Raw genomic sequence first — 27,573 nt, 5'->3', positions numbered from 1 at the left:
CAATCCTAGACGCGCAGTCCAGATGTATTCCACGCATTAAGAAAGGTGGAAGGAAGGCAAAATGATTACAGGCATGTTTAAAAGATGAGGTGAAAGAGGCTATTTTAGCCAAAAAAAAAAATCCTTCAAAAATTGGAAGAAGGATCCATCTGAAGAAAATAGGATAAAGCATAAGTATTATCAAATAAAGTGTAAATCATTGATAAGACAGGCGAAGAGAGAATTTGAAATGAAGTTGGCCAAGAAGGCAAAACCTCATAATAAAAACTTTAAAAAATATATCTGAAGCAAGAAACCTGTGAGGGAGTCGTTTGGACCGTTAGATGACCGAGGGGTTAAAGGGGCTCTTAGGGTAGATAAGGCCATTGCAGAAAGACTAAATTAATTCTTTGCTTCCGTGTTTCTAATGAGGATATTGGGGAGATACCTGTTCCAGAGATGGTTTTCAAGGGTGATGAGTCAGATGAACTGAACCAAATCACTGTGAACCTGGAAGATGTAGGCCAAACTGAGAAACTAAAGAGTAGCAAATCACCTGGACCAGATGGTATGCATCGTAGGGTACTGAAGGAACTAAAAAATGAAATTTCTGATCTATTAGTTAAAATTTGTAACCTATCATTAAAATCATCCATTGTACCTGAAGACTGGAGAGTGGCCAATGTAACCCCAATATTTAAAAAGGGCTCCAGGGGCGATGCAGGAAACTATAGACCAATGAGCCTGACTTCTGTGCCAGGAAAAATAGTGGAAACTATTCTAAAGATCAAAATTGTAGAGCATATAGAAAGACATGGTTTAATGGAACAAAGTCAGCATGGCTTTACCCAAGGCAAGTCTTGCCTAACAAATCTGCTTCATTTTTTTGAAGGAGTTAATAAACATGTGGATAAAGGTGAGCAGCAGCAGCAGCAGCAGCACGTATCTTATTAAACTCTTCCATAAAAAATCACATCACTCCGATACTTCAATCATTACATTGGTTACCAATTAAATACAGAATACAATTCAAGATCCTGTCCATTATACACTCTCTCATCTACACTCCTAATTCAATTATCTTATGTTCCATTCTCCGGATTTACAAACCCACCAGACATCTAAGATCACTGGACAAAAACCTCTTAGACATCCCATCACCACGACAGGCCCGTCTTGACATCACCAGAAAAAGATCATTCTCTGTCATTGGACCAATCTTATGGAACACATTACCAGACTCTTTAAGATCCATATCCAACTCCAAACACTTCAAAAAATCCCTAAAAACACATTTATTTCAATCTGCTTTCCATATATCACACACTAAATAACATAACTACTTCTCCATCACACAGGGCACAACATTATTATATATTGATTTATTTTTTATGTAAACTATTCATTGTTTTAGATTTTTATTTTTATTGTATATTTTTGTAATTTTGAGCTTTTATAATTTGATAATCTTTATGTTCTTTTAAATTTAAATCTTTATTTACATTTGTTTTTTTATTTAGTTATGTAAACCGTTTTGATTAAACACTGTTTGTAAAGACGGTATACAAACACTTTTAAATAAATAAAATAAATAAACTGGTAGTTGTAGTGTATTTGGATTTTCAGAAGGCGTTTAATAAAGCACCTCATGAGAGGTTTCTAAGAAAACTAAAAAGTCATGGGATAGGAGGCGATGTCCTTTTGTGGATTACAAACTGGTTAAGAGACAGGAAACAGAGAGTTGGATTAAATGGTCAATTTTCTCAGTGGAAAAGGGTAAAACAGTGGAGTGCCTCAGGGATCTGTACTTGGACCGATGCTTTTCAATATATTTATAAATGATCTGGAAAGGAATAAGACGAGTGAGGTTATCAAATTTGCAGCTGATACAAAATTATTCAGAGTAGTTAAATCACAAGCGGATTGTGATACATTACAGGAGGACCTTGCAAGACTGGAAGATTGGGCATCCAAATGGCAGATGAAATTTAATGTGGACAAGTGCAAGGTGTTGCATATAGGGAAAAATAACCTTTGCTGTAATTACACGATGTTCAGCTCCATATTAGGAGCTACCACCCAGGAAAAGATCTAGGCATCATAGTGGATAATACTTTGAAATAGCTTAGTGTGCTGCAGCAGTCAAAAAAGCAAACAATGTTAGGAATTATTAGGAAGGGAATGGTTAATAAAATGGAAAATGTCATTATGCCTCTCTATCGCTCCTTGAATACCGTGCAATTCTGGTTGCTGCATCTCAAAAAAGATATAGTTGCAATGGAGAAGGTACAGAGAATGGCAACCAAAATGATAAAGGGGATGGAACAGCTCCCCTATGAGAAAAGACTGGAGAGGTTAGGGCTGTTCAGCTTGGGGAAGAGACGGCTGAGGGGGATATGATAGAGTTCTTTAAAATCATGAGAGGTCTTGAACGAGTAGATGTGAATCAGTTATTTACACTTTCAGATAATAGGACTAGGGGGCATTCCATGAAGTTAGCGACTAGCACATTTAAGACTAATCGGAGAAAATTCTTTTTCACTCAACGCACAACTGAGCTCTGGAATTTGTTGCCAGAGGATGTGGTTAGTGCAGTTAGTGTAGTTGGGTTCAAAAAAGGTTTGGATACGTTCTTGGAGGAGAAGTCCATTAACTGCTATTAATCAAGTTTACTTAGGGACTAGCCACTGCTATTAATTGCATCAGTAGCATGGGATCTTTTTGGTGTTTGGGTACTTGTCAGGTTCGGCCTCTGTTGGAAACAGGATGCTGGGCTTGATGGACCCTTGGTCTGACCCAGCATGGCAATTTCTTATGTTCTTATGATAGAGGTCTATAAAATCATGAAAGGACTTGAACAGGTAAATGTGAGCTGGTTATTTAATCTTTCAGATATTAGGAGGCTAATTATGGGGCACTTCATGAAGTTAGCAAGTAGCACATTTAAAACAAATCAGAGAAAATTCTCTCACACAACACAATTAAGCTCTGGAATTTGTTGCCAGAAGATGTGGTTAAGGTAGTTAGTGTAGCAGGGTTTAAAAAATGTTTGGATAAGTTCTTGGAGAATTCCATAAACTATTAATCATGTTGGACTTAGTAATAACCATTGCTTATTATCAACATTAGTAGCATGGGATCTATTTAATATTTGGATACCTGCCAGGTACTTGTAACATGGATTGGCCACTGTTGGCTTTAGGGATCCCTGGTCTGACCCAGTATAGCAACTTCTTATGTTCTTAAGGGTGAGCTCATCTGGAAAAGCAGCTTGATAGGAGTTGCAGTTTTCTTGCTCTTGGAGTCCTGATAGAGAATGCTACTGATGCTTTGATGTTTTCAACTTAATGCTCAGTGGAGTCTTTCCTGTAATCTGAACTCAACCCTGAGCAATAAGATCAGGAACGTTCTTTACTCATGAACTTCTACCTCGATTTTGATGGTGAAGATGAATAAGATTGCCTCGTGTCAATGTATTGCCTGCGGCTAGTGAATCGTTAGGATCCTTCAATATTGATGCCTTTAATGCTGGCGCGGTTGTACTGCACTTCACCCTAGGCAGAGAAGATATCCTGCATTTTGATTCTTGGGTCCTTCATAGCCCTTAGTGATATTTTAAAATAGATACCACAACCAGGGACATTATGCTCTAGCACTAGCCAGTGCATATAAATTTCATGGATGGACATCTTGTAGTTGTAGTAAAAAGCAATGCTTAAAGCTGCTGGAAGTTTTTGTCCACTGAAAGGAAAAATCAATAAGGCAAACTCAAAACCCAAAATCATGTCAAGAGAAAAATGGGCTACACGGAGAAAATCTTGCAGCCAAGTGACCACATTGAAAAAACACCAGTAACAGTGTGTAGGAATTGCATGCAGACCCCCAGAAGCTCCTTTCCAGAATTCAAAGAGAGACAATTCATGTCAGCACTACTGGACGACTTTCACCCATGTGTGTGGCAAATTCATCCTGTTTAGTCCTCGAAGAAAATAGATGTATGGAGTTTAAGAGCTTGTGAGCAGGTCTGGGCAAGATATTTCTCTTATAGAAAGTGCGTTTCCAACGTAAGGGAAAAGATTCTATTACTTGACAGCTCAAAGCAATGAGGGAAGGTAGGACCTGCAACAATAGAAGAGTGCGGATACCAAAAACGCATTTGTCTTCTAGCTCTGCTGCACATGTTAATGAAGAACTTAAATGAAAACAGCAATCTAAAAGGTGAACGATCTGTATCTTAACAAGCATTTTCATTAAGAAAACTATTAGATGGTTACCCACGTAACACAGCTTGATTGGCTTTAAATGCCAGCTTTATCTAGAAAGGTCCTGCAGATGAACATGGGGGGGGGGGGGGGGGGGGGGGGGGGGGGGGGGGGGGGACCACCGCTCTGGGGAAACTGTGAGAGAAAACAATGGCTTTTGTGTACAAGAATCAATCCGTTTGCGAACATACATCTAACAGTTAAGTTTGCAGCAGAGCTGCCCTTTCCCCCCACCCACTTGCATTACACACTCAAGTCACAACCTGCATGCAGAAACACGTGGCTGGCCTCAAAGCCGAGCTCCGTTCCTTCCTGGACGCTGTGGCCCCTATGATAAAAGCTGCCCTTACCTCTGAAGGTCACTGAGCTCACTGTGTGGCGACGGTGCAGGGTTGAGCCTCAGGAAGTTCTGCTTCAGGTTCAGATGCGTGAGGTCCTGGCTATAGAAGAGGTTGGCAGGCAGATGCTCCAGACTGCAGCAAGAGAGATCCACTGAGCTGATACGCTGTGAAGCAACCTTAAATGTATTTAAAAACAAAAATACGGCATTTAGAAACCACACTCAATATGTGTGTCCCCCCTTCTGGCCCAGCAATATCATCACAGATGGACCTATTTCATGCCTGGGGATACCAACACAAAAGCACTTAACCATATCTCTGTCTTAAACTTTCTGCCATATGACTAATTTCCAGTAAAAGTAAAGCTTGAATTAATTACTTCGCAGAAGCAGTAGGAAAGTACATAATTATATTAAATTGAGCAAAAAATCCCTCTTTCAGGTTTTGGTACCTTAGCATCTGATCCAGATGTAAGGGCAGAGGAATTTCTGGTGGCGAGAGCTTTGAAGGATGATTTTGAAGTCCTGGGAGAGTGCAAACTCCCCTTTTGCCATAGACTCTGTCTGATCCAGAGTTAAGTCTGTGTGAGTCCAGGAACCCAGTAAAAATAAGGGTGTCTCTCTCATTTTTTATGGTCAACCAATAAAGCATTAAACATATAGCTACACTACTGGGACATCGTTTTATCATCAGTGGCATGGTCCATATCACCCATTTTAAGTATGCTGAAATATGGCATAAGGGGACAAAACAAGGTCTGTATCAAAGTGTCCACTACCAGAAATTACAAAGACATGAAAGTATTTATAAACTTCTCAAAGTTTCAATATTCCATCATGATTTCAGAGCTAAAATAATTAACTACACCTGCAATTAACAAGGATGCAATGCCCCCAAAGATCCAGATTCACACACAAAATGTTGGTGTTTTACCTTTTTTTTTTTTTTTTTAATGACCTGTGTTAAAGCAATTAGTTACAACTAACAACTGTGCTCTATCAAATGTGTTGTGTATCAAGATTATGTGGATTATTATTTCTGGTAAATGTTTTGTTACAGCCAACATTACATTCTACTACGTGACAAGTACTCAGGTACTATCGAATATTAATATGGTACATGCAGGTTAATGCACTGAGCAGCAGTACTGCTAATATTTCATAGTCCACAGTAATTACTACAAATTAGTCACATTTTGGACTGGCTAGAAAGTTACAAATGGCTGCTAATAAGTAGTAGGTGTAGGACTCAAGGTATGAGCCTGCTCCAGCAACTTCAGCCACATGGGCTTAGAGAGCACCAGGGACATGATTTGCAGTTCTGTGGAGAAACACTCAATTCAGAAAAAGACCCAGTGAGCTAACCCTAGCATCTGAGGCTCAAGTTTCTATCATTAGCCAGTGGACATGACTAGCTAATACTGTTTATCCTGAAGCACTCACTGCCCTTGTTCCTATCTCTGCAACTCATGTCCTTCTGCAAGCGCCTATACATAAGTTCGGCACTGTACCTACCCTCATGCCCTCCACGTGCTCCTAAAAAAGGTAAAATGCCACAGTTTTGAACTTTCATAAAGGTGACTGATAAAATGAAGAAAATAGTTAGGAAAAAACTGAAAGAAGCACTTGCAAAGGTTAAGAGGTTAGATCAGGCATGGACGTTGTTTAAAAATACCATCTTGGAAGCCCAGACTGGATGTATTCCACGCAATAGAAAAGGCAGAAGCAAGTTTAAATGACTACTGGCATGGTTAAAAGATGAGGTGAGAGGCTATAATAGTTAAAAGAACATCTTTCAAGAAATGGAAAAGGGATCCGAATAAAGAAAACAGGAAACAGCATAAACACTGGCAAGTTAGTTGCAAAGCATTGATAACCAAGTCAAAAAAATAATTTAAAAAGAAGCTTGCTGTGGAAGCAAAAACTCTAATAAACTTTTTCAGGTACATTTGAGGTAAAAAAACCTTCAAGGAAATCCTACCATTAGATGGATCAAGGGGTAAAAGTCGCACTTAGGGATGACAAAGCCATGGCAGAGAGGCTAAATTAATTATTTGCTTCGGTATTCACTACACTGGCTTCCGATTAAATCCCGAATTGAACACAAATCCATGACCATCATACACAAATTGCTAAACAATGAACATCAAGGTCAAATTGGTCTAGACATAACCATACAAAATCCCCAAAGAAACTTTCGTTCAAATAACACAGGCCGCTTAACAGTCCCGTCCCCCCCGTCCCCCCATCAGAGACGCTCACTTGACAGCAACCAGAGAAAGAGCATTTTCCATCGCCTGCCCTAAAATATAGAACTCCCTCCCAAAAGATTTAAGAACCCAACCTAACCTCAAAACATTCAAAAAGGATCTAAAAACGTGGCTGTTTTACAAAGTCTACATTGACAATCAAGTATCAAAGCATCCAAACACCTAACAGAATTACCAACCAAAACCACGCAAAAACAAGTCATCAACCAGTACCAAGCAAACCCTTCTCATTCAAAAATGATTTTATTCTGGACTATAAAAAAGAATAACTTTACGTTTATAATATGTATCCTGTTATACCCTTAATTCACATTTGTTAAGAGAATACCTTTTGAATCTTGTAAACCGCTGTGATGGCTTCACCGAATGACGGTATATAAAACTCAACAAATAAATAAATAAGGAAGATGTAAGACACCCATGCCAGAAATGCTATTCAAAGGAGATAATTCAGAGGAAATGAAACAAATCTCAGTGAACTTGGAATATGCACTAGGACAAATTGACAAACTAAATAGTCTCAAATCGCCTAGACCAGATGGTATGCATCCCAGGGTGCTGAAAGAACTGAGAAATTAATTGTGGACCTGGTATTGGAAATGTGTAAACTATCATTAACATCATCTATGGTACCTGAAGACTGGAGGGTTGCCAAAGTAACATCAATTTTTCAAAGGGATCAAGGGGTGATCCAGGAAACTACAAACTAGTAAGTCTGTCATCTGTGCCAGGCAAAATGGTAGAAACTATCATAAAGAACAAAATTGCTGAACATATAGACAGACAGTTTAATGGGACAAAGCCAACATGAATTTAGTCAAGGAAAGTCTTGCCTCACCAATTTGCTACTTTTTTTGAGGGCATAAACAAATGTGGATAAAAGTGAGCCAGATGATATACTGTACCTGGATTTCCAGAAAGCATTTGACAAAGTCTCTCATTAGAGACTTCTTAGAAAGTTAGAAAGTCATGGGATAGGTGGCAGTGTCCTATTGTGGATTTCCAACTGGTTAAAAGATAGAAAACAGAGTAGGGCTAAATAGTCAATTTTCTCAGTGGAGAAAAGTGAAAAGTGGAGTGCTCCAGGGATCTGTTCTAGGAGCACTGCTTTTTAAAATATTTATAAATGACCTGGAAATGGGAATAAGTGAGTGATCAAATTTGCCGATGACACAAAATTATTCAAAGTTGTTAAATCACAAGAGGATTATGAAAAATGGCAAGAGGACCTTGCAATACTGGGAGACTAGGCATGCAAATGAAATTTAATGTGGCCAAATGCAAACGAAGAGTAGCACAAATTATAGCTACACAATGCAAGGTGCCACATTAGGAATCACCATTCAGGAAAAGGATCATCAGTAATATATTGAAATCTTCTGCTCAGTGTGCAGCAGCAGCAGCCAAGAAAGCAAATAGAATGCTAGGGATTATTAGGAAAGGAATGGAGAATAAAACAGAGAATATCATAATGCCACAGTATTGCTCCATAGTGCAACCTCATCTTGAGTATTGTGTGCAGTTCTGGTAACATCATCTCAAAAAAGAGATAGCAGAATAGAAAAGGTACAGAGAAGGGCAACCATGATGATAAAGGGGATGGAATGATTTACCTGTGAGGAAAGGCTAAAGAGATTAGGACTCTTCAGCTTGGAGAAGGGATGGCTGAGGTGAGATATGCTAGAGGTCTATAAAATGATGAGTGGAATGAAACGAGTAAACTTTAATCAGTAGTTTACTTTTTCAAAAAGTACAAAAACCAGGGGACACATAATGAAGTTACTAATACATTTAAAACTAATAAGCGAAAATATTTTCCCTCAACACATAATTAAGCTTTGGAATTCATTGCCAGAGGATGTGATGAAAGATATTCATATAGCTGGTTTACAAAAGATTTAGATAAGTTCCTGGAGGAAAAGTCCATTAACCATTAAGATAGAGTTGCAGAAATCCACTGTTTATTCTTGGGATAAGAAGTTTGGAATCTACCTCTTGGGATCCTGCCAGGTACTTGTGACCTGGATTGGCTACTTTTGGAAATAGGATACTGGGCTTGATGGACCTTTGGTCTTATCCAGTATGGCAAGTCTTATGCTCTGTTTAAAATCCTCCAGCAACACTCAGCGAATCAAAGAGTGACGCTCACATTCCTCTGATCATTACACAACCCATGAATAGAAGTTTATCACGCCTCTGAGAATTCTGCTATGGCTATTATCCCGCAAATCATAGATGGTCTTCCTGGTTTCCTTTTCAATTATTTCATCACCTCCTTTTCCTTGAGCATTGATTTGCCTTCTTACATTATGCAATTTAACATCAGTTTACTCATGCCTTTCTGTAGGCCAAGCCTACATGTGATGCGTAATAACAGGCTTAACACACAAAGCAATCTTGTTCTGTATATCTCCTTGTATTAAAAATGTTAATCTTCACACTCTGCCATCTCAATATCTTCCAATACAGCGTTCACACCTACTGGGGAAAGGAAATCCCAGTCATCACACAGTGGCAACTCCTGGCAGCTGTGTGATGACTGGGAGGTGCCTTGATGCACGTCCCCTGACTGAGGATCACCACTGCAATGACTGGGCTTAACGAATTAGGAGATAAAGACACATGTAATAGTGGATGAAAGCTTATGACACCAGATACAGCCCTTTTTCCCAACTGATTTGGACCACAAAGGAAGAGGAGGAACCTACAACCCCCTTCCCATGACCACCCCCCCTCCCCAAAAATAGTTTTGCATCTGTTAAAGGTAAAATAGATAATAAAATTTTGGTAGAGACTAGGTGGAAAGAATAATATGAATGCTGAAGAAAACCGCAGAATGTACTGGAAATACGTGTGACTGGGCCAGCAGGAAAAGGGGAAACTACAGCAGAGCCAGAGCAGCACGACAAACCCTGCACACAAACAGTAAAAACTTCTCAGGACTGATATTCAGCCTAACCTAACCAGTATAGTCAGCGGCATGAGAGCACCTCTGAATATACCTGGCTTGATCAGCTAACTCCACTCCTCCCCAGAACACCCCTGGCCCTACCTGGCCTAAATGCTAGCTGGATAAAGTGTTACCTGGATAAAATTTAGCTGGATAAGTCATTTAAAATAGCGGCTAAGCCATTAGATACATAACTTTTCAGTTGTCCGTCTAAATGGCTTTTAAATATTGAGCCTCTCGTCTCTACCAGAAAGCCTCAAAAGTTTGTTACATTTAGTGCTCTGCGTGGTAACATGACTCACTCATGCAACTGGCAAACCTGCGTGTCTTCAGAAAATCAATGTTAACTTGTGTCTCCCACTCTATATTTACTTGCTAGATTGCAGAGATCAGAACATTCTTGTAAAGTGAGACCCTCAGGAGGCAGCGGCAACCTGCCCCCTTAGTCATTCAGTATGATAAGAGTATTTCATAAAGCAGCATGGGGTAAAGGTGTTGAGACTCTCTGGTTGTACAGGGAAAAGAGTAAAAAAAAAAAAAAAGTTGATACCTTTTTATTTGACTAATTAAATTACATTTCATGGATAGCTGTCCAGAGCTAATACTAATACTCTCTTCCTCAGATCAGAATAGAATGATCTTAGGATCAGAATACATGTAAAAAAAAAAATGTATAACAATCCAGAAACGTAAGCCATTTGAAGTTAGAAAGTCAGGCACGTCATAACAGACAAGGACTCAAAGTCCAGGGTTTATTGTCTCATTATGAGCCATAAATTTATGCTGCCTGACACCTTCTGATAGCCCATCAAATCCATCCCTTGTCCCTTATCATTGGAATCTTTTTTAGGACTCTCACTTGTATTTTCTGGTAAGAATCTTTTGCTCATTCTATTCTGAACAGAGGAAGAGTGTATCAGCTTTTGAAAGCTAGTCAAGAAATGGATTTAGTTAGTCCAATAAAAAGTTTAGCACTATATGCCTTTAGGAGGAGAGTGAGGGTATTGGGTGGGAAGGGTACTCTTGGAAGCTGGAATTGATGTACTAAGGAACCTGATGACCCCCTTTCAGTGGTGCATCATTCCCCTGCTGAGACCGTCAGGGGGAAAAAGTTCCTTCTCACAACATCATCCTGGGAGTTTGGAAGGCAGCCAGGATGGTGGCATTTAAGACAAATGCCTTGAAATCAGGAAGACAAAAGCTTTTCTGTTTTAAAAGAAAAACACAGCCTAAAACAGGAGAAAATATGTTATGGCTATACACCAGCAAGAGAACCATTTCCACTTCAACCACTTTTTGAGTCATCTGAAGCATTAACGCAGCAGCCAAGAGGGGCGCTGAATGCTGAGGTGTCTCTTTTTGTAACATGTGGCAGCTGGAAGCTGTACACGAGTTTCTGAAGTCATCAGAAAATGTGTGCGTTCTTCCAAGGTCAGTGTGCATCAGGGACGTAACCCCATGGGGCTCTGGCTACTGCCAATCACGGCAATGCCTGCCCCAGTTTGCAGCATCACGTGCCAGATTACTGTAACCTTGGCGGCACTGTCCCAGAAACACCTGAGACGCATGTTATGTCACATATTTGCCCAGAGCCTGTGTTGGAGGTGCAGCTTTATAAATGGAAGACATGGATAATTAAACATACCATGGCCTCCCCCACTCAGATAGGTTAGAGACAAAGAAATTGTTATAAATAGGGTTTTCTATAGTGTAATTTGACTACTGCAAGCGATAATGTACTAGGCTTACATTTTTTTTTGTTTTGGAGGGGGTGGGTGGGACAGCATAGTCTCCATTTGCTGTAATCAAAGCTTTGTCCTAAAGAGTACTGTATTAATTATCTGAACTTCAAATAATTTAGAGTGGTGACTGCATGTGTACAGAGATATAGTTGTTCTCGCATTTCATCTGCCAACAGATAGATCCAAGAACCATTGCAATACAGTCATTCCACTGAGGCTGTGCAGGAAAGTCCTTCCTTTCCAAAGGGAGGAAGATAAATTCTATAATTATCTGAACTGAACCATCAGAAGAGAAAGTTTGCTCACCATAAACTGTTTTCTATGGATAGCAGGATGAATTAGCCATGACTTTGGGGGGGGTGGGGGAGGGACGACCTCCGATCCTCTAGGTGGCGGAGCTCTCTCAAAGCACAAGGAGCTGTGCTCTATGTGCCCATGTGGGAATATCTCCCATGAGACTCCCATCCTGCCTCAGGCTGTTTTCCAAGCTCTAGACGGAGTCTGATAGGAGATTGTCTGGGGAGGCAGGTGGGAATTACATGGCTAATTCATCTTGCTATCCACAGAAAACACCGTTTACAGTAAACAAACTTGCTCTTTTCCGCAGATAAGCAGGCTGAATTAGCCATGACTTTGGGGAGTCCCAAGCTGGAAGGTTGAAGTGTCAGCGCCCCCTGGGGGCAGTGTACCGCCTCTTCCAGTTTCCAATGACGTGATCAACCTGACCCATGGTAACGGACAGTCTCTCATTTGTCCTTGACAGAGGATGGGTCGATTCTCTCTACCCTCTGCGGCCACCTGCTGACCAGCAATAATGTAATGTGTAAGGCATGCAACAACGGTCACATTGCAGCTCGCGAATGTCCATGATGAGTCCATCCCTCATAGTGCAATGGATGCTGCAATTGCTCTGTCTTGGTGGCCTCGGTGCACCATCAGAATGCTTTATGTTTGCTGGAGCAAGACAGGATGCACTAGGACCTGGAGCCCGGGCACTTCATCTTGAAGGACACCCCAGTTGGGAGTGCTAGATTCTGAGTGTATTCAGCGGTCACAGTAGGTTGGGCAGATTTGGGATCCAACGTGTGAAGTCGCCTTCTGTGTCTGCCTTAAGCAGCTCTGGGAGACGGTTGGCCCAGTTACTGCCTGAGAAAGATGGGGAGCTGAGATAACCCCAGGAAGGCAAGGACTCGTTCATAGCACTGTCCTGTCGCAGCGAGATTCGAGGTACGATGAATCTGTGGATAAGCTCCCCTCATTCACTGACCCTCTTTCCTGAACTGAGGGTGACCCGGGCGAACATCCTCCCCGGCACAATGTCCCTGGTGACAGCTGTCAGACAAGGCATATAGCAGAAACCTGGGTTGAGTCAGGCTCAGGCTAGAGTTTCATTGGACCACTCTCCTTGACTGAGGACCCTTTGGTAATCTGGAGTTAAACACAAGGTATGACACCAAGGAGTCATCCTGAGGAGAAGAAAGGCTGTGATGGCGCTGACGTGCCCTGTCTGATGCCTTTGCCCTTCTTGCTCGGCAATTGGAGAAAAACTTCTACATGCTTCCTGAGTAGCAGAGACAGTTCAATCTGTGTTCTCCACTCCACCTTGCATGCTTGGCACAATTAGCATGGTAGCCCTTCCAGGCAGGGTACTTACTGGAAGACACCCTTATGCTGTGCTTCCAGATTGGTAGGTTCAGGTATGTTGATGTGTCCTTCAACCTCCCCAATGTTGGATACTAGCAGAAGCACATCGGGTGGAAGAATGATCACCCTTCCTGATAGCAGGCCTCGTGTATGTCCATGGGCATTAGCTTCCCAATGGGTGGACGAACCAGGCAAGCGTCCCATTGTCTCCGTGGACCATCGAGGTCCTGAGTGTAATACTGATCCCATTCAAGCTTAGTCTCCGATTGGTCCTCATTGTATGCAGGATACTGGAGAAATTACTTACCTGATAATTTCATTTTCCTTATTTATTTATTTAGGATTTTTATATACTGACATTCTCGATACAAATATCAAATCAGGTCGGTTTCCATAGAACAAAACTGTCGCGGTAAAGGCGTTACATTAAACAGAACAGTGTAGACAGATGGACACAGGACCTATGGGTATAGTGTACTCCTGATAGCAGTTGGAGACGGATCAGATTTCAATCTGACGTCAGCCCTAGTACATATACCACTGCAAGAAGTGCAGCTTTTCAGTATTCTCCTCGAAAAGCATTGTGGATATATGTATGACTGAATAATTTGAATAACTTGACTAACTATATAACTTGGATAACTTGATTAACTTTATAACTTGGTTAACTTAATTAATTTGAACTGGTTGAATTGGCTATAGCTGGAGACCACCAGTGCCCTCAACCGAGAAACGTCGACACCCAGTAGGATGGGTGTCCTAGATGAAGGAAAGCATGGCTTACCCGAGAATCATTAGTTCCCGGGGATGTCCCCCGAGAATTCCATGCGGCAGCCGTGGGTGGGATGCTGTGTCCATCTGTCTACACTAAGGAAAACAAAATTATCAGGTAAGTAATTTCTTCATTTCCTAGCATGTAGCAGATGGACTCAGGACCAATGAGATGTATAAAAGCTACTCCCAAACCGGGTGGGAGGCTGCCTGTGATCCACTTAGTACTGCCCTTGCAAATACTGTGTCCTCCTGAGCCTGAACATCCAGGCGGTAAAACCTGGAGAAGGTGTGGATGGAGGACCATGTCGCCGCCCTGCAGATCTCGGTGGGTGACAGCATCTTGGTTTACGCCCAAGACAGTGCCTGGGCTCTAGTAGAATGGGCCTTGACTTGTAAAGGCGGTGGCTTGCCTGCTTCTATGTAGGTCGCCTTGATGACTTCTTTGATCCAGCGGGCTATGGTTGCTCGCGAGGCCGCTTCCCCTTGCTTCTTCGCGCTGAAGGACGAATAGATGGTCCATCTTTCGTTCGGATTCCGACTTTTCCAGGTATTGGACTAGGAGTCTGCCGACGTTGAGATGGCGTAGACTTTGAACCTCTTCCGAATTCTTATGCTCATCTGGTGATGGTAGCGAGATGGTTTGGTTGAGATGGAAGTGAGACACTGCTTTGGGGAGGAACGACGGAACTGTGCGTAACTGGATGGTTCCCAGGATGAGTCTGAGGAATGGCTCTCGGCAGGAAAGTGCTTGTAGCTCGGATATACGACGGGCCAAACAGACTGCCAGCAGGAAGGCTGTCTTCAGTGTTAATAGTCGGAGAGACAGGCTGCGGAGAGGTCTGGAGGAGGTTCCTGCTAGGAAATCTAGGACCAGGTTGAGATTCCAAAGAGGCACCGGCCACTTCAGGGGTGGTTGGATCTGCTTGACTCCTTTCAGAAAGCGGGAGGCATCCGGGTGAGAGGCTATGTTGCCGCTCTTGCTCTTGGTTCCGTAGCATGACAATGCGGCCACCTGTACCTTGATGGAGTTGAGAGAGAATCCCTTCTGTAGGCCGTTCTGCAGGAATTCCAAAATTGCAGGAATTTTGACAGAGCGTGGTATGATGTTGTGGTCCTCACAGCAGGCTTCGAATACTCTCCAAATCCTTATGTATGTTAGGGATGTGGAGAACTTGCGTGCTCGGAGTAGGGTGTCAATTACTGCCCCCGAGTAACCGCTCTTCCTTAGGCGAGTCCTCTCAGTGGCCAAACTGTAAGAGAATCAAGCTGGATCCTCGTGGAGGATCGGTCCCTGTTGGAGAAGGTCTCTGTGTGGAGGTAGTGGCAGGGGGCTCCCTGTCAGCAGTCTTCGCATGTCTGCGTACCACGGTCTTCTTGGCCAGTCTGGGGCCACTAGAAGTACTGGTCCCCTGTGGTGGTCTATCTTGTGGATGATTTGCCCAATAGGGGCCACGGCGGGAAGGCGTATAACAGTCTCCTGTGGCCAGGTCTGTACCAGGGTATCGATTCCCTGGGACTGGGGTTCCCGCCTGCAGCTGAAGAAACTGGGTACTTGGGCGTTGGACCGGTTTGCCAGGAGGTCCATGGTTGGTGTTCCCCAACGGTTTACTATCAATTGGAATGCTGTAGTCGACAGCCTCCATTCTCCTGGATCTAGACTTTCTCTTCTGAGTTAGTCCACAGCGATGTTGTCTTTCCCGGTTATGTGGACAGCCGAGATCTCTTGAAGATTCACTTCCACCGACAATAGGAGGTCTATTTCCAGAGACACCTGTTGGCTTCTGGTTCCTCCCTGAAGGTTGATGTAGGCCACTGTTGTGGCGTTGTCAGACATTACTCTGACCGCTTTGTCTCGGAGTCTGTGAATGAACCTTAGGCAGGCTAGTCTGACTGCCCGGGCTTCTAGGCGATTGGTGTTCCATCCCGACTCTTCTTCTTTCCATTGCCCTTGGGCGGTATACCCATTGGTCCTGAGTCCATCTGCTACATGCTAGGAAAGAGGAAATTATATGTAGTCTCCATCTCTTGAAAGAGGGAAGCATCTTGTACTGGTCGAAGCCCGTATGGGTAGACGGGGGAACCTGGACTCCTTGTTGATTTTGGTGACCAAGGTGTACTAGGGCGGTCCCCCGCCTGATGAGGTAAACCTGCCACTGTGTGGCTAGATTCCCATTCTCAGGAGTAAGGTGTCACCGCATCAGTCTACTGTGGAATCCCTACACAGACTGTGGCTATTCAGAGTGTGAAGGCCTGGATTCCCGACTACTGCCAGATGAGTCCCGCTTATTGGCAGCCATCTGCGTAGTCTATCCTCTTCCTTAGTCTGTATAGGGGATTCTCCTTTGGCCACCCATGCGGCCATGATTACCACCCTCACCAGAATTGCTTGGGTTTGAATCTGATGTATATGGGCACCCCCATCTTCGTTGGAGGCATGGTAGATCCGTTGGCGGATGGCCTTTGGGCAGCCATGGAGGGTGACTAGCACCAGAGTTGTCACCTCTTACACTCATATGTTGATCTGGTCTGGTAAGTGGGACAAGCATTGCGTCCCAGTGTTGCCCGCCTCTATTATTAGTGGGTTACGTATAATCGCATGGCTGATGCCGCTATCATTTTCCAATTGGTTGACACTTGCTGGCTGAGCACTGCGCCCTGCCACTAATCCAGCCGCAGGTCATGGTCCTTGGATTTGGATAGTCACATTTTGTTTTCCTTTATACCGACTGTTGCCCAGGACCACCAAAGAAATTTACCGAAGTTGGCGCTTCGTTTTTCCGGTCTGTAACACATTGTTACAGCCCTAAGTTATCCCTTTCTCCAATGAGTTGAAGGATTTGGGCCCCACATGACTGACAGTGAGGCCAGCTTCCTCAGCTTTGCTGGCGGCTAGCTGAATTCAAAGCCACCAGTTGCTGGTGTTCCAGTTAACAAACCTGTTGCATCACCTGTTTTCTGAGCAGGTGACTATCCCCGGAGAAAGATGTCTTGCCCCAGGGGAATGGAGGTAGAACTGAGATCTGCCCCCCCCTCTCCGAGGCTTCCCCATCACTATGAAGCACAGGGAAGCTGGATTGCACTGTGGCAGGATCACTGCACCCCAGTCGCAACTAACATTGCTTTGTCAATATTTGAAGAGGTTGTAGTATGCCATGAACCTCCACCCTGGGGTCAGGCAACCTCAATCGACATGACCAATGCGCTGGACAGGAGAAACATTCTTCCTTCTTAGGCAAACCTTGTTAGGCCTCATCGGAGGAGAACATCGCCAGTCGGTGAGATGACTAGCACTTCTGAGATAGGCCCTTTCGAGAAGCTCTTCCTGGGCAAGCCTATGCTCAAAACTCTCCGACCAAACACCTCTCTGATCAGGATGACAGAGTGGTGAGGCTGTCAGTCCATCTTTCTTACACGCATGCAGTTGAACCATCAAGTCCACATATACCTACTGGCAAGGCCTCCTAGGCCTTGCCTATATTTATGTTGGAGCCAACGCCTCCACAGGTCAGCATACTTCCAGCATAGACTCTGCACATTGATGCATCGGCCAACTCTCCCCTGCACCTCAATCAGGTCGCAACACCTCTGTGCTGGTGAAGGGAGGTACGCAACTTGGGATCCCTGCTACCGAATGAAGCATCCCATGCATTGTGTGCTAACAGAGTGGCTCACAATAGGATCTTGCCGAAGGAGCCCTCTCTGTCCTCACTCTCGGGGAAGTCCCATCTGGCCTCGGAGCGGACTCAACGACACCTGGTCTGACACAAGCAGCACAAACTCAGGTTCTACCATCCGTTGTGAATCTTCCTCCAAACAGCAAACAAAGGTAACTAAATTAATAACAAAAATAAAGTAAGAGAGAAAGAGCTCCGCATGCACCCAGCAGCACGGAAAGAACAAGACTGAGGCAGGACGGGAGTCACATGGGAGATACTCCTACACGGGCATATAGAGCACAGCTCTGTGTGCTTTGAGAGAGCTCCGCCACCTAGAGGACCGGAGGACGCCTCCCCAAAGTCATGGCTAATTCATCCTGCTTAGCTGCAGAAAATACACAATTCATGTGGAGTTTCGGACTGCTCCACCCCTCCCCCATTTAAAATCCTCTCACACAATTTACAAAAAAATTATAAATTGTATTTTTCTCTTGGCAAGCTGAAATTATACAGGAATTACAAAAACACACTGTTGCAGATGAAAATGTCAGGTTTGGCAGGCAGACCTTGCCACACAACAGACCATAGCATATCAGACAAACACGCCACATCCAGACAGGCCACACACTCCACAGACAAATGGTAAGGGATGGAACAGAGAAGGCATGACCAAAATGAAAGGGGATGGAACAATTCCCTATGAGGAAAGGCTTAAGAGGTTAGGACTCTTCAGCTTGGAGATGAGATGGCTAAGGAGAAATATGATACAGGTTTATAAAACAACAAGTGAAATAGAACAAGTAAATGTTAATTGATTGTTTACTCTTTCAAAGAATAGAAAGAAGTTACTTAAAACTAATAAGAAAATATTTTTTTTTACTTAACGTATAATTAAGTTCTGGAACTCATTGCCAGAGGATATGGTAAAGGCTATTTGTGTAGCTGCGTTTAAAAAAAAAGGTTTGGACAATTTCCTGAGGAAAAGTCCATAAACCATTAAGATGAAGATGGAGAAATACAATTCTGATCCCTGGGATAAGTAGCCTTTGGGATCCTGCCAGGTACTTGTCACCTGGATTGGCCACTGTTGAAAATAGGATACTGGGCTTGATGGACCTTTGGTCTGACCCAGTATGGCAAGTTTTATGTCCTTATTTTTCAAAAACTCAGGCATCAGCCGTCATTTTTAGGAGCTGGGAAACTCCATCACACCCTGTTCAACATTTATTTTACACTGTTTTCACTAATTGTTCTGATTTTCCTCTTTGTTTTTGTATTGTTTTTAATTTGCTCACCTTTATTTTGCCATGTTTTGTTTCTTGCCTTTTCTCCCTTCCTCCATCTAATCATTCTTTCCCCTCTACCTCCACCCTTCTCTGCTCGTTCCCCTCCCTTACCTCTCTTCACTGCCCTGCCCTAGGAAGGCAGTAGCCCTGATCTCAAGTAGGGAGCCGGTGACAGCCATGCTTACATCGTTGTTACACGCCCTCCCTTCCTGAGCTCCCAGTGCCTCTGAAGCCTGGTCAGCACAGCCATATTTTTAATTTCTTGAACAGTCAGCCAGTGCATTCCCCCTTCAAAATCAGTAGGGACCTTCATTGTCAGTTTTTATTTTTTTGTGTTTGAGAATTTCAATATTATAACAAAGTCAGTGGAAAAATGACCAATATAATATGCAGGAGAAAAATCAGTGGAAAAGTTGTTTTTCCAATGACTTTTTTTTTTGTTATGATATTTAAATTTCCAAGCAAAATAAAATACAAACTAAAAATGTTGGCTCTCAATCACACTTCCCCATTTGAGCACCCCTGCCATAAGCCATTGTCCCATTGCAGCAAAAGTTTAACAGTAGCAGTGGAAGAGGTCCACTCCTATTTTATGTGCTCTAAAATGGCTAGTTAGATTCAATGCTGCCCAAAGAGTTATACTCTAGCATCATCCACCCCATGGACTTCGTTTTGAGCAAACCCCACACCAAAGCTTACTGCATGGCTATCATTTCTTTATTTTTACAGTCCAGAACCACAATATAATACCATTTAAAAGTCCTCTAACTCCAACACCGATCACATCACTGAGGAAAAAGTATATAAAATATATAAATAAGGACCTTTATTTTCAGTTTTATTTTATTTTTCCTGGGGATTTCAATGTAAAAAAAAAAAAAAAAGCAGAAAAATTACTTTTCCACTGACTGTTTTCCTGTGTATTATAACAAAAATTTTTCCACTATCAAGATACTGAAATTCCTACACAAAATAAACTAAAATTGAAGATCCCCAAATATATATTATCTTAAAAGAAATATTAGAGGTGGAGGAGAGAGGGAGTGTGGACTTTTTACTTCTAATCAGCTGCAGAGGCCTTCCGGGGGGGGGTAAGGAGGAGTCTCTCCCGGCCCCGACGGGGTTCCAGTGGGATTTCCCTCTGACTGACGTCATCGGGGTGGGATCGGTAAGAGGACCTAAAACCCCTGGAGAGGACTTCACATTTTTGGTACGTAATTACGCTTTATGTTCTTACTCTCTCCCTCCTCGGAGGCCTCCATCGTAAGGGGGTGGAAGGTTAGTGCTGTGAGACGGTTGTATAAAAAAAAAAAGCCGTTCTTCGCTGAGTTTCTTTTGAAATCTTTACAGTAAATAATATGCCTCATACCAAACAAAAGGCGAAAGTAAGGGAGGTGATGACTTCATCTCCCACACCGGAGCCTTAACAGATGCGGATTCCTGCTTTTTTTTTTTTTTTTACACCGACATCTGGATTAATGACGGAGGAGATGGCCGCAGTAGGCGCAGATACAGAGCGGGTGCCTGCGCTTCTGGCCCAGCTGTCGTTGAGCCCCGGTGCTCCGTGCACTCCTCCTCCGCCACAGCTGTTGAATACTTTGGGTTTTGAGAAGGAAGGGTCACCAAACATTTTTGAAGCTGACCGAGAAAAAGTTCATGATATTTGTCAGGCGAAACCCCCTTTATCGATTCCACCTATTGATGTTCTTGAATTGTCAGGAGGGGGGAGGAGGAGGAGGGATTCAGGCTGTAGAGGGTGAGTTGGAATCTGGGCATGCAAGGAGTAGTAACTTACAACTTGAATAGCCTGCAGTGATTTCTTTAGAATCTCTTTGGTCTGCCATAAAATCTTTGGAATTAACAATTGTTAATCTAACTAAAACAACAATGGATTCTACTGAACGGTTTAATAATATTGAAGCTTCTATCTCTACAAATGAGATTAAACTAGAAAAGATGGAAAAAAGAATGGTAAATACAGAAACCTGGCAACAACGATTTGCCAGGTCAGATATCCTATATGAAAAAAGGTTTGAAGCAATTGAGAATTCCTTAAAATATCTAAACCTTAGAATTCTAAAATTCCCCAAACATGATTTAATATCACCATATGACATGTTCAAGGAGTATCTCCTACAAATTTTGAAAATGTCACAAGCAGCGTTGCCGCCTATTTCCAAAATCTATTATTTACCTTTGAAATTGAATATTGCTACTGGAGTCAAGTTAGGAGAAGCCCCTTTGCACCTGACAACTATAATTAAATCCACATTAGATACAGTAATAACTAGCAGATCCACATTGCACGTGTCCTTTTCTTTTGCTTCTGATTTGGATGCAGTATTACGTTTATATATGCGGAATCGTATGGCAGTGTTTCATGGAGATCAAATATGGTTGCATCCTGATTTCTCTAGGACAACGCAAGGAAGGAGAAAAAGGTTTTTAGAATTAAGACCAGAGGTAGAAGCTAAGGGGGGCAGAATGCTTTTGAAATTTCCTTGTAAATGTGAAATTACTTATTTAAATCAAAAGTATATTTTCTTCGAAGTATCACAGCTCCGCACATTCCTTGATTCCCAAACCCAAGAGGCTTCAGCGATGTGAATGGAGGTAGTTTAGTAGATATACCAGATGTTTTCTTACATTTTCAATTGTTGAGATAAGGGGAAAACTGGCTCTCTTTATTATTGTCCTTTGTTCTGCTTAGAATTCACCCACCACCTTAAATTGTTTCTGTAAACCAGATAAAGAAATTTGATGTTTTGTTACCATTATTCAGTTTATGATATCTATATTGAATTGAATTATCAATTGTATTTGAAAATGCATAAATTAAAAAAAAATATTAATTGGTTCCTTTACACCGTTTGGTAAACCTTCAAAGGGCTTAATTTCCTGCATTATAGATTTGCAGGTGGTTTTTTTGTTAAGCAGCTCATATAATATAACCACATGGACTGTTCAGGGACCAAAAATGCTGAAGATGTCAACAAAACGCTAAAGATTTCGGTGACAATCTACTGTGTAACAAGAGTCCTGACGCCTGCACCGATCAACGTGAATTGTGTTATTAATGTCTAACTCCTGGATATGAAAACTGATGATGGTTACAAGTGATCCTTGCATCTAATGTGACCAAACAAAAAAGCAGAATGCAAAAAGATGATTCAGCAGAAATATCAGGAAAAAAATATTGCAGGGAGCTCAATGGGAAACAAATCCTCTCTTGCTTGCTGGCTTCCACCCTTCTGTGCATCATCATACTGCTGCTCAATGCTATTTTGACTTTCTGTCCTGACTGGAGATGTCACATCTGAAAGGTTCAGGGAGTTGTTACTATGGACAGCAAAGATCTTCTGGTAAGAAACTATGACACTGCTGGCAACTGTTCAGTTTAACATCATCATGCCCTCAAGTCCTTCCATCCCTCTCTCTGGAACAGGTTGGATGCCTCCAGATTCTTAGCTAGGCAAAATATTTCCACATATCTGTCACTCCTGCTTCATACAGTGTTGCATACCGTCAGTCCTTCCAGGCATGCAAGGGAGTGAAGCACACTTTGGGTGGATGCGGGCTAAGTTCTCAGGACTCCCTTTCTCTCCACTCCCAGCTGACTTGCTTGGCAAGCACAAATGCAAAACATGATTATCTAATGCACCTTTTGATCAACAAGGATAAACAAACTCTGCTCCACAAAATCTGGCTTCCCTCCTGCAAATAAGAGCATGACCTCAAGTACAAATTAATGGAAGTTATTTAACCTTGCAATTTAAAAAAAAAAAAAAAAAAAAAGCTTGTGTACCATAAACAGTGTTTTCCATAGATAGCAGGATGAATTAGCCATGACTAATTAAGATGAATTATTCGAATCAAACAGTTACCAACAAGGGCCCTGAACTTGGTGGTCGGTGAAACAGATAAGTATGGGAAAATAAGTGTTTTTCTGCTGTCATTTCTATAACATGATGGACCTCTTTCTTAGTTCACAGTGCTTTTGCTCTACTAACCATGTGTAGGAATTCCTGCACAGGCTTTACCTCATGAGCTTCCTCAGTCGATTTTAGAGCTAACCTAGCCAACTCTCTAGGAAGTCGGGTGGATATTTAGCATGGCTAATTCATCCTGCTATCTACAGAAAACACCATTTATGGTAAGCAAACTTCCTTTTCCAGTCAATAAGCAGGGCTGAATTAATCATGACATGTGAGGAGTCCCAAGAAGATGGTTGCAGCGGAACATTTACTGAGTAATCCAGAACACACACACACCCACCCTTTGTGGAAAGTAAACTATTGGGCGAAGAGGTTACGCAGAACTGTTGTCTGAATTTACTGTCGCTCTTTGAGACACTATCCGGACAGTAATGGGATGCAAAGGTGTGTACAGACAATCAAGTTGCAGCTTTGCAATATCTTCAAGTGGTATTGCTCGTAAATGAGTCACTGAAACAGCGGCTCTGACTTGATAAGCTGAGACGGTATCTTTGATCTTTAAGCCTGCTAGAGTGTAGCAATGTGCGATGCAATCTACTAGCCAGCTGGACAATGTATGTTGGCTGCTGCTATGCCTAGTCTGTTAGGATTATAGGTTGATGACAGATTTGCATGCACTGATTTCATTGTCTGCATATTTATTGTGGATATCCTGAAAACCTGACTGGTTAGGTGTGCCCCAAGGACTGGGTTGAGAAGCACTGTCTTAGCTTATAAAAGAGCCTTGGCTTTACTTCAAGAGAATAAACTCTCCCTCATCGTCAGGCTTCTCAGCTCATTTGAAAAAGGCACCAAGCAAAATTTTTAGTAGCCAGAAAAACTAATTTTTATTTTTAGGGTAGGAGAGAATATTTGCTTTTTCTAATTCACAGCCTCTTCCTCTCCATCGATCAACTATCTGGCAGCCTGGAAGCACTGCCTTCTCACTGGGCATCACCAACATCCCTCTTCTCTTTCCTTTCTGGACATAACTGAGGCCAAGCAGACAGCTCCTTCCCCCCCTCCAGTGATATGGCTGGCACTGCAGTAGCATTTTCACTTCCAGCAGCCCCTGCAGACACCAGGAATGAAATTTTAATTGTGCGGGCAACCAGGATTTTTCCATCTTGGTCCAGGCCTGGATTAAGCAGAGACAATTGCCTAGTGTGCCAAATTTTGAAGGCACCAAATGCCTAGGCCAAAAATGAGTGTAAAAGTGCCAAGGAGGAGCCTGCTCTAGCAATCCTCATCAAAGGGGGAATTGTTATCGCGCTCTGGAGGGGAGTGGAGGTAGAGGGACTTCACCCACTATCTGATCTCCAGGGTCTTTCCCCTCCATCACCACCATTCTCCAATGCTGCTTATGGAGCCCAGACACTAAATCCGGCCCTGCCTTGGTCATGAGAATACTCGGACATTGATATTGACAGAAGTCTCTAACTGGTTTGTGAAGAACAAACTAATTTTAAATATATTAAGAAGATAGAGGTTTTGAGAGTGGGAAAAACCAGTTGATAATTTTCTGTTGCTGAAAGTGTAGGATCTGAGTTGCTGAAATTTACAACTATGGTGAAGGATTTGGGAGTTTTGTTGGACTCTGAATTCTCTTTAGAACATTATATTTCTGTGATTACCCAAACTACATTCTGGAAACTTAAAATGGTAAACAGGCTTTGTACTTTTCTAGACACTCATTCTTTTAAGACCGTGATAAAGGCTCCTGTTATTTCAGTTTGACTACTGTAATGGCCTGTGCATGGGCCTCCTTGATAGACTCACACATATAGTTGTGCCCCTAAATTTACATATCGCTGGCAGAATTTGTAAGATGTGTAGCATTTTAAGAAAACATGAGTTATCAGACAAAACACGTCTGTTACTTTTAATGTATTTCAAATTAAACTATTATGCATCACAGAATAGCACAATCATTAAACTATCCACAGCAATAAAGGAAATAAAATGGGCCTGATCAAAAGTTTGCATACACTTGAATGTTTGGGCTGATAACATACACTCAAGTTGACATACACAGGTTGAGATGGCAATGAAAGGTAGATATGCACACCTGTGCTTTATTTGATTATAATTAGTGTCGATGTATAAATAGTCAAAGAGTTTCTTAGCGTTTGATAAACCCTTGTGCATTTCATCCAGGGCTGCAATGACTTGGGTGATTACTGAAGCATGGGAGAAGCTAAAGAACTGTCAAAGGATCTGCGAGCAGAAGCAGTTCAATTTTATAAATCAGGGAAAGGATATAAAAAGATATCCACAAATTTGAAAATGCCAATCAGCACTGTTCAAAACTCTGATCAAGAACGAGAAGTTACTTACCTGATAATTTCCTTTTCTTTAGGACAGACAGATGAATCCAGAACCAGTGGGTTATGCACCTCTGCCAGCAGATAGAGACGGAGCAAACTGATGCACAGTGTTTATAGTCCTGCAGTGACATCAGTCCGCCAGTACTATCTTCAAAAGCAACTGTGGACAGACTGGCAAAAACCTTGATTAAAAACAGTCAATCTTTCTGTATACTGGTTCATGCCGAGGCCAGTGTTGTAATTAGAAAACATCTCAAAGTGTTACTCACTAAATGTTGCTTGGTAGCTAAAAAGGGTATTTTAAAGGTCTGGCTTGATAAGGCCGGTCCACAACTGGAAGCGTGGAAAGTGGCAATGATCGAATTATTTCTGTTGGAATTAGTAGATTGTTTACGAACTAATATGATCAATAGTTTCCAGGCTATTTGGAGGCCTCTGTTTCCGATGCTCCCAGTAACAACACTAAATAAAATCTTATAAGAAGGGGAATATAAGACATCCTGCTACAACTGTGTTTAGTTGTTTCAGATGTTCATCCTGGACTCAAACAACGTGAGCGCTATTCAGTTTGAAGGGGTTGGTTTGAAGAGGGTGGAACATTAAAGGAAAACATTGCAATGCGACTGTGAACCTTATCTGTATGTAGATCTACTGGTTAATGTCCTGACTTGGACTGAATGGTTGTCAGTACCGACTAGTTTGCAGTGGTACTATCTTTTGCTGTTTGCTGTCTGTAGATGATGATGTATTCCAAAAATAAAATTAAAAATAAATAAATTAAAAGACAGTCAATCAACAGGAAACACTGAACTCAGTCAATGAATGTATGTACCCCAATCTAGGGACTGGATGAACACTTACCAGTAATCCCCTGGAACCCGTAGTCCCAAAGGACCATTAACATAATCATTCAGGAAGCTGAGTCCATCTGTCTACACGAAGGGAAACGAAATTAGCAGGTAACTAGTAAATTTCTCCTTTCCTAGCATGTAAACAGATTGACTCAGGACCAGTGGAATGTACACAAGCTACTCCCGAATAGGGTGGAAGGCTGCCCTCTGTCCAGTTAAAACCACACATGCAAAGGCTGCATCCTCCCAGGCCTGTACATTCAGACAATAATATCTGGGAAAAGTGTGTAAGGAGGACCACATCACAGCTCGGCAAATGTCAACAGGAGGCAACAATCTAACCTCCGCCCATGTCACTGCCTCAGCCCTAGTGGAATGAGCCTTTACCTAAGTAGGCAACAGCTTTTCAGCAACCACCTACGTGGCCGTGATTACCTCCTTAATCCTGCGAGCTACTGTAGCTCACGAAGCTGGTTCGCCTTGCTTTCCTCCACCATGAAGGACAAAAAGACAATCCATCTTTGGGAAAGGTTTAGAAACCTCCAGATACCGCACGACATGTCTCTTGACATCCAAGGGATGCAACAGGCGATACTCTTCCGGCATTTCTTTCCTCATCAATGGTTGGCAAGGAAACAGACTGATTCAAGTGAAAATCCGAGACTATTTTAGGGAAGAAAAAGAGAACAGTACACAGCTGTATCGCTTCTGGAGTTACCCGAAGGAATGGCTCCTGGCAAGACAAGGCCTGCAGCTTGGAATTTCAAAGCACAGAACATATCACCACCAGAAACACCGTTTTCAAGGTCAAAAACTGCAAGGAGAGGCTATGCAGCGGTTGAAAAATAGGCCCCACCAAGAAATCCAACACCAGGCTAAGACTCCACAAGGGAACTGGTAACCACAAGGGAGGACAAAGATTATTCACTCTTTAAGAAACGAACCACATCAGGATGAGACGATAAGGATTCACCATTCACCTGGTCCCTGAAACAGGCGTAAGCCTCAACCTGTACCTTCAAGGAATTAAGGGCCAACCCTTTATTTAACCCACCCTGCAAAAATTCTACAATGAGCAGGATCTTAACTGAACGAGGAAGAACATCTCGATTTTCACACCAAGCCTCAAACACTTGCCAAGCCCTGACATAGGCTACAGAAGTTGAGAAGTTTTGAGCTTGTAGCAAGGTGGTAATCACTGCAGAAGAATATCCACGTTTCAACAAGCGAGCCCTCTCGAGGGCAGTACCATAAGACAAAATAGGGTCAGATCTTCGTGAAGGACAAGCCCCTGCTGCAACAGATTCTTGTGCGGCAGAATGCGAAGGGGGTTCTCTACAAGGAGTGTTCACAGATCTGCATACCATGGTATTCTGGGCCAATCCGGTGCCACCAGAAGCACCATACCCTGTGGCCTTCTATCCTGCGAATTATTCTGCCCAACAGGGGCCATGGGGGAAAGGCATACAGCAGCTTGTCTTCCGGCCAGACCTGCACAAGAGCATAGATACCAAGGAC

General features: G+C 42.6%; 1 protein-coding gene across 1 annotated transcript in view; it reads right to left on the bottom strand.

Annotated features, from left to right (window-relative positions):
- The window catches only part of PHLPP1 (PH domain and leucine rich repeat protein phosphatase 1), a 418,300-nt gene that overhangs the window by 149,796 nt on the left and 240,931 nt on the right, over positions 1–27,573 (bottom strand). The window contains exon 4 of the mRNA XM_029590299.1: positions 4,592–4,758. Within this exon, the coding sequence (XP_029446159.1) occupies positions 4,592–4,758 (167 nt within the window). The remainder of the gene's footprint in view (positions 1–4,591; positions 4,759–27,573) is intronic.

This window comes from Rhinatrema bivittatum, chromosome 2, assembly GCF_901001135.1.
Source record: "Rhinatrema bivittatum chromosome 2, aRhiBiv1.1, whole genome shotgun sequence".
Classification (NCBI taxonomy): Eukaryota; Metazoa; Chordata; class Amphibia; order Gymnophiona; family Rhinatrematidae; genus Rhinatrema; species Rhinatrema bivittatum.
Note: the sequence above shows the minus strand (reverse complement) of the source record. Positions and strands in the feature narration are given on the sequence as shown.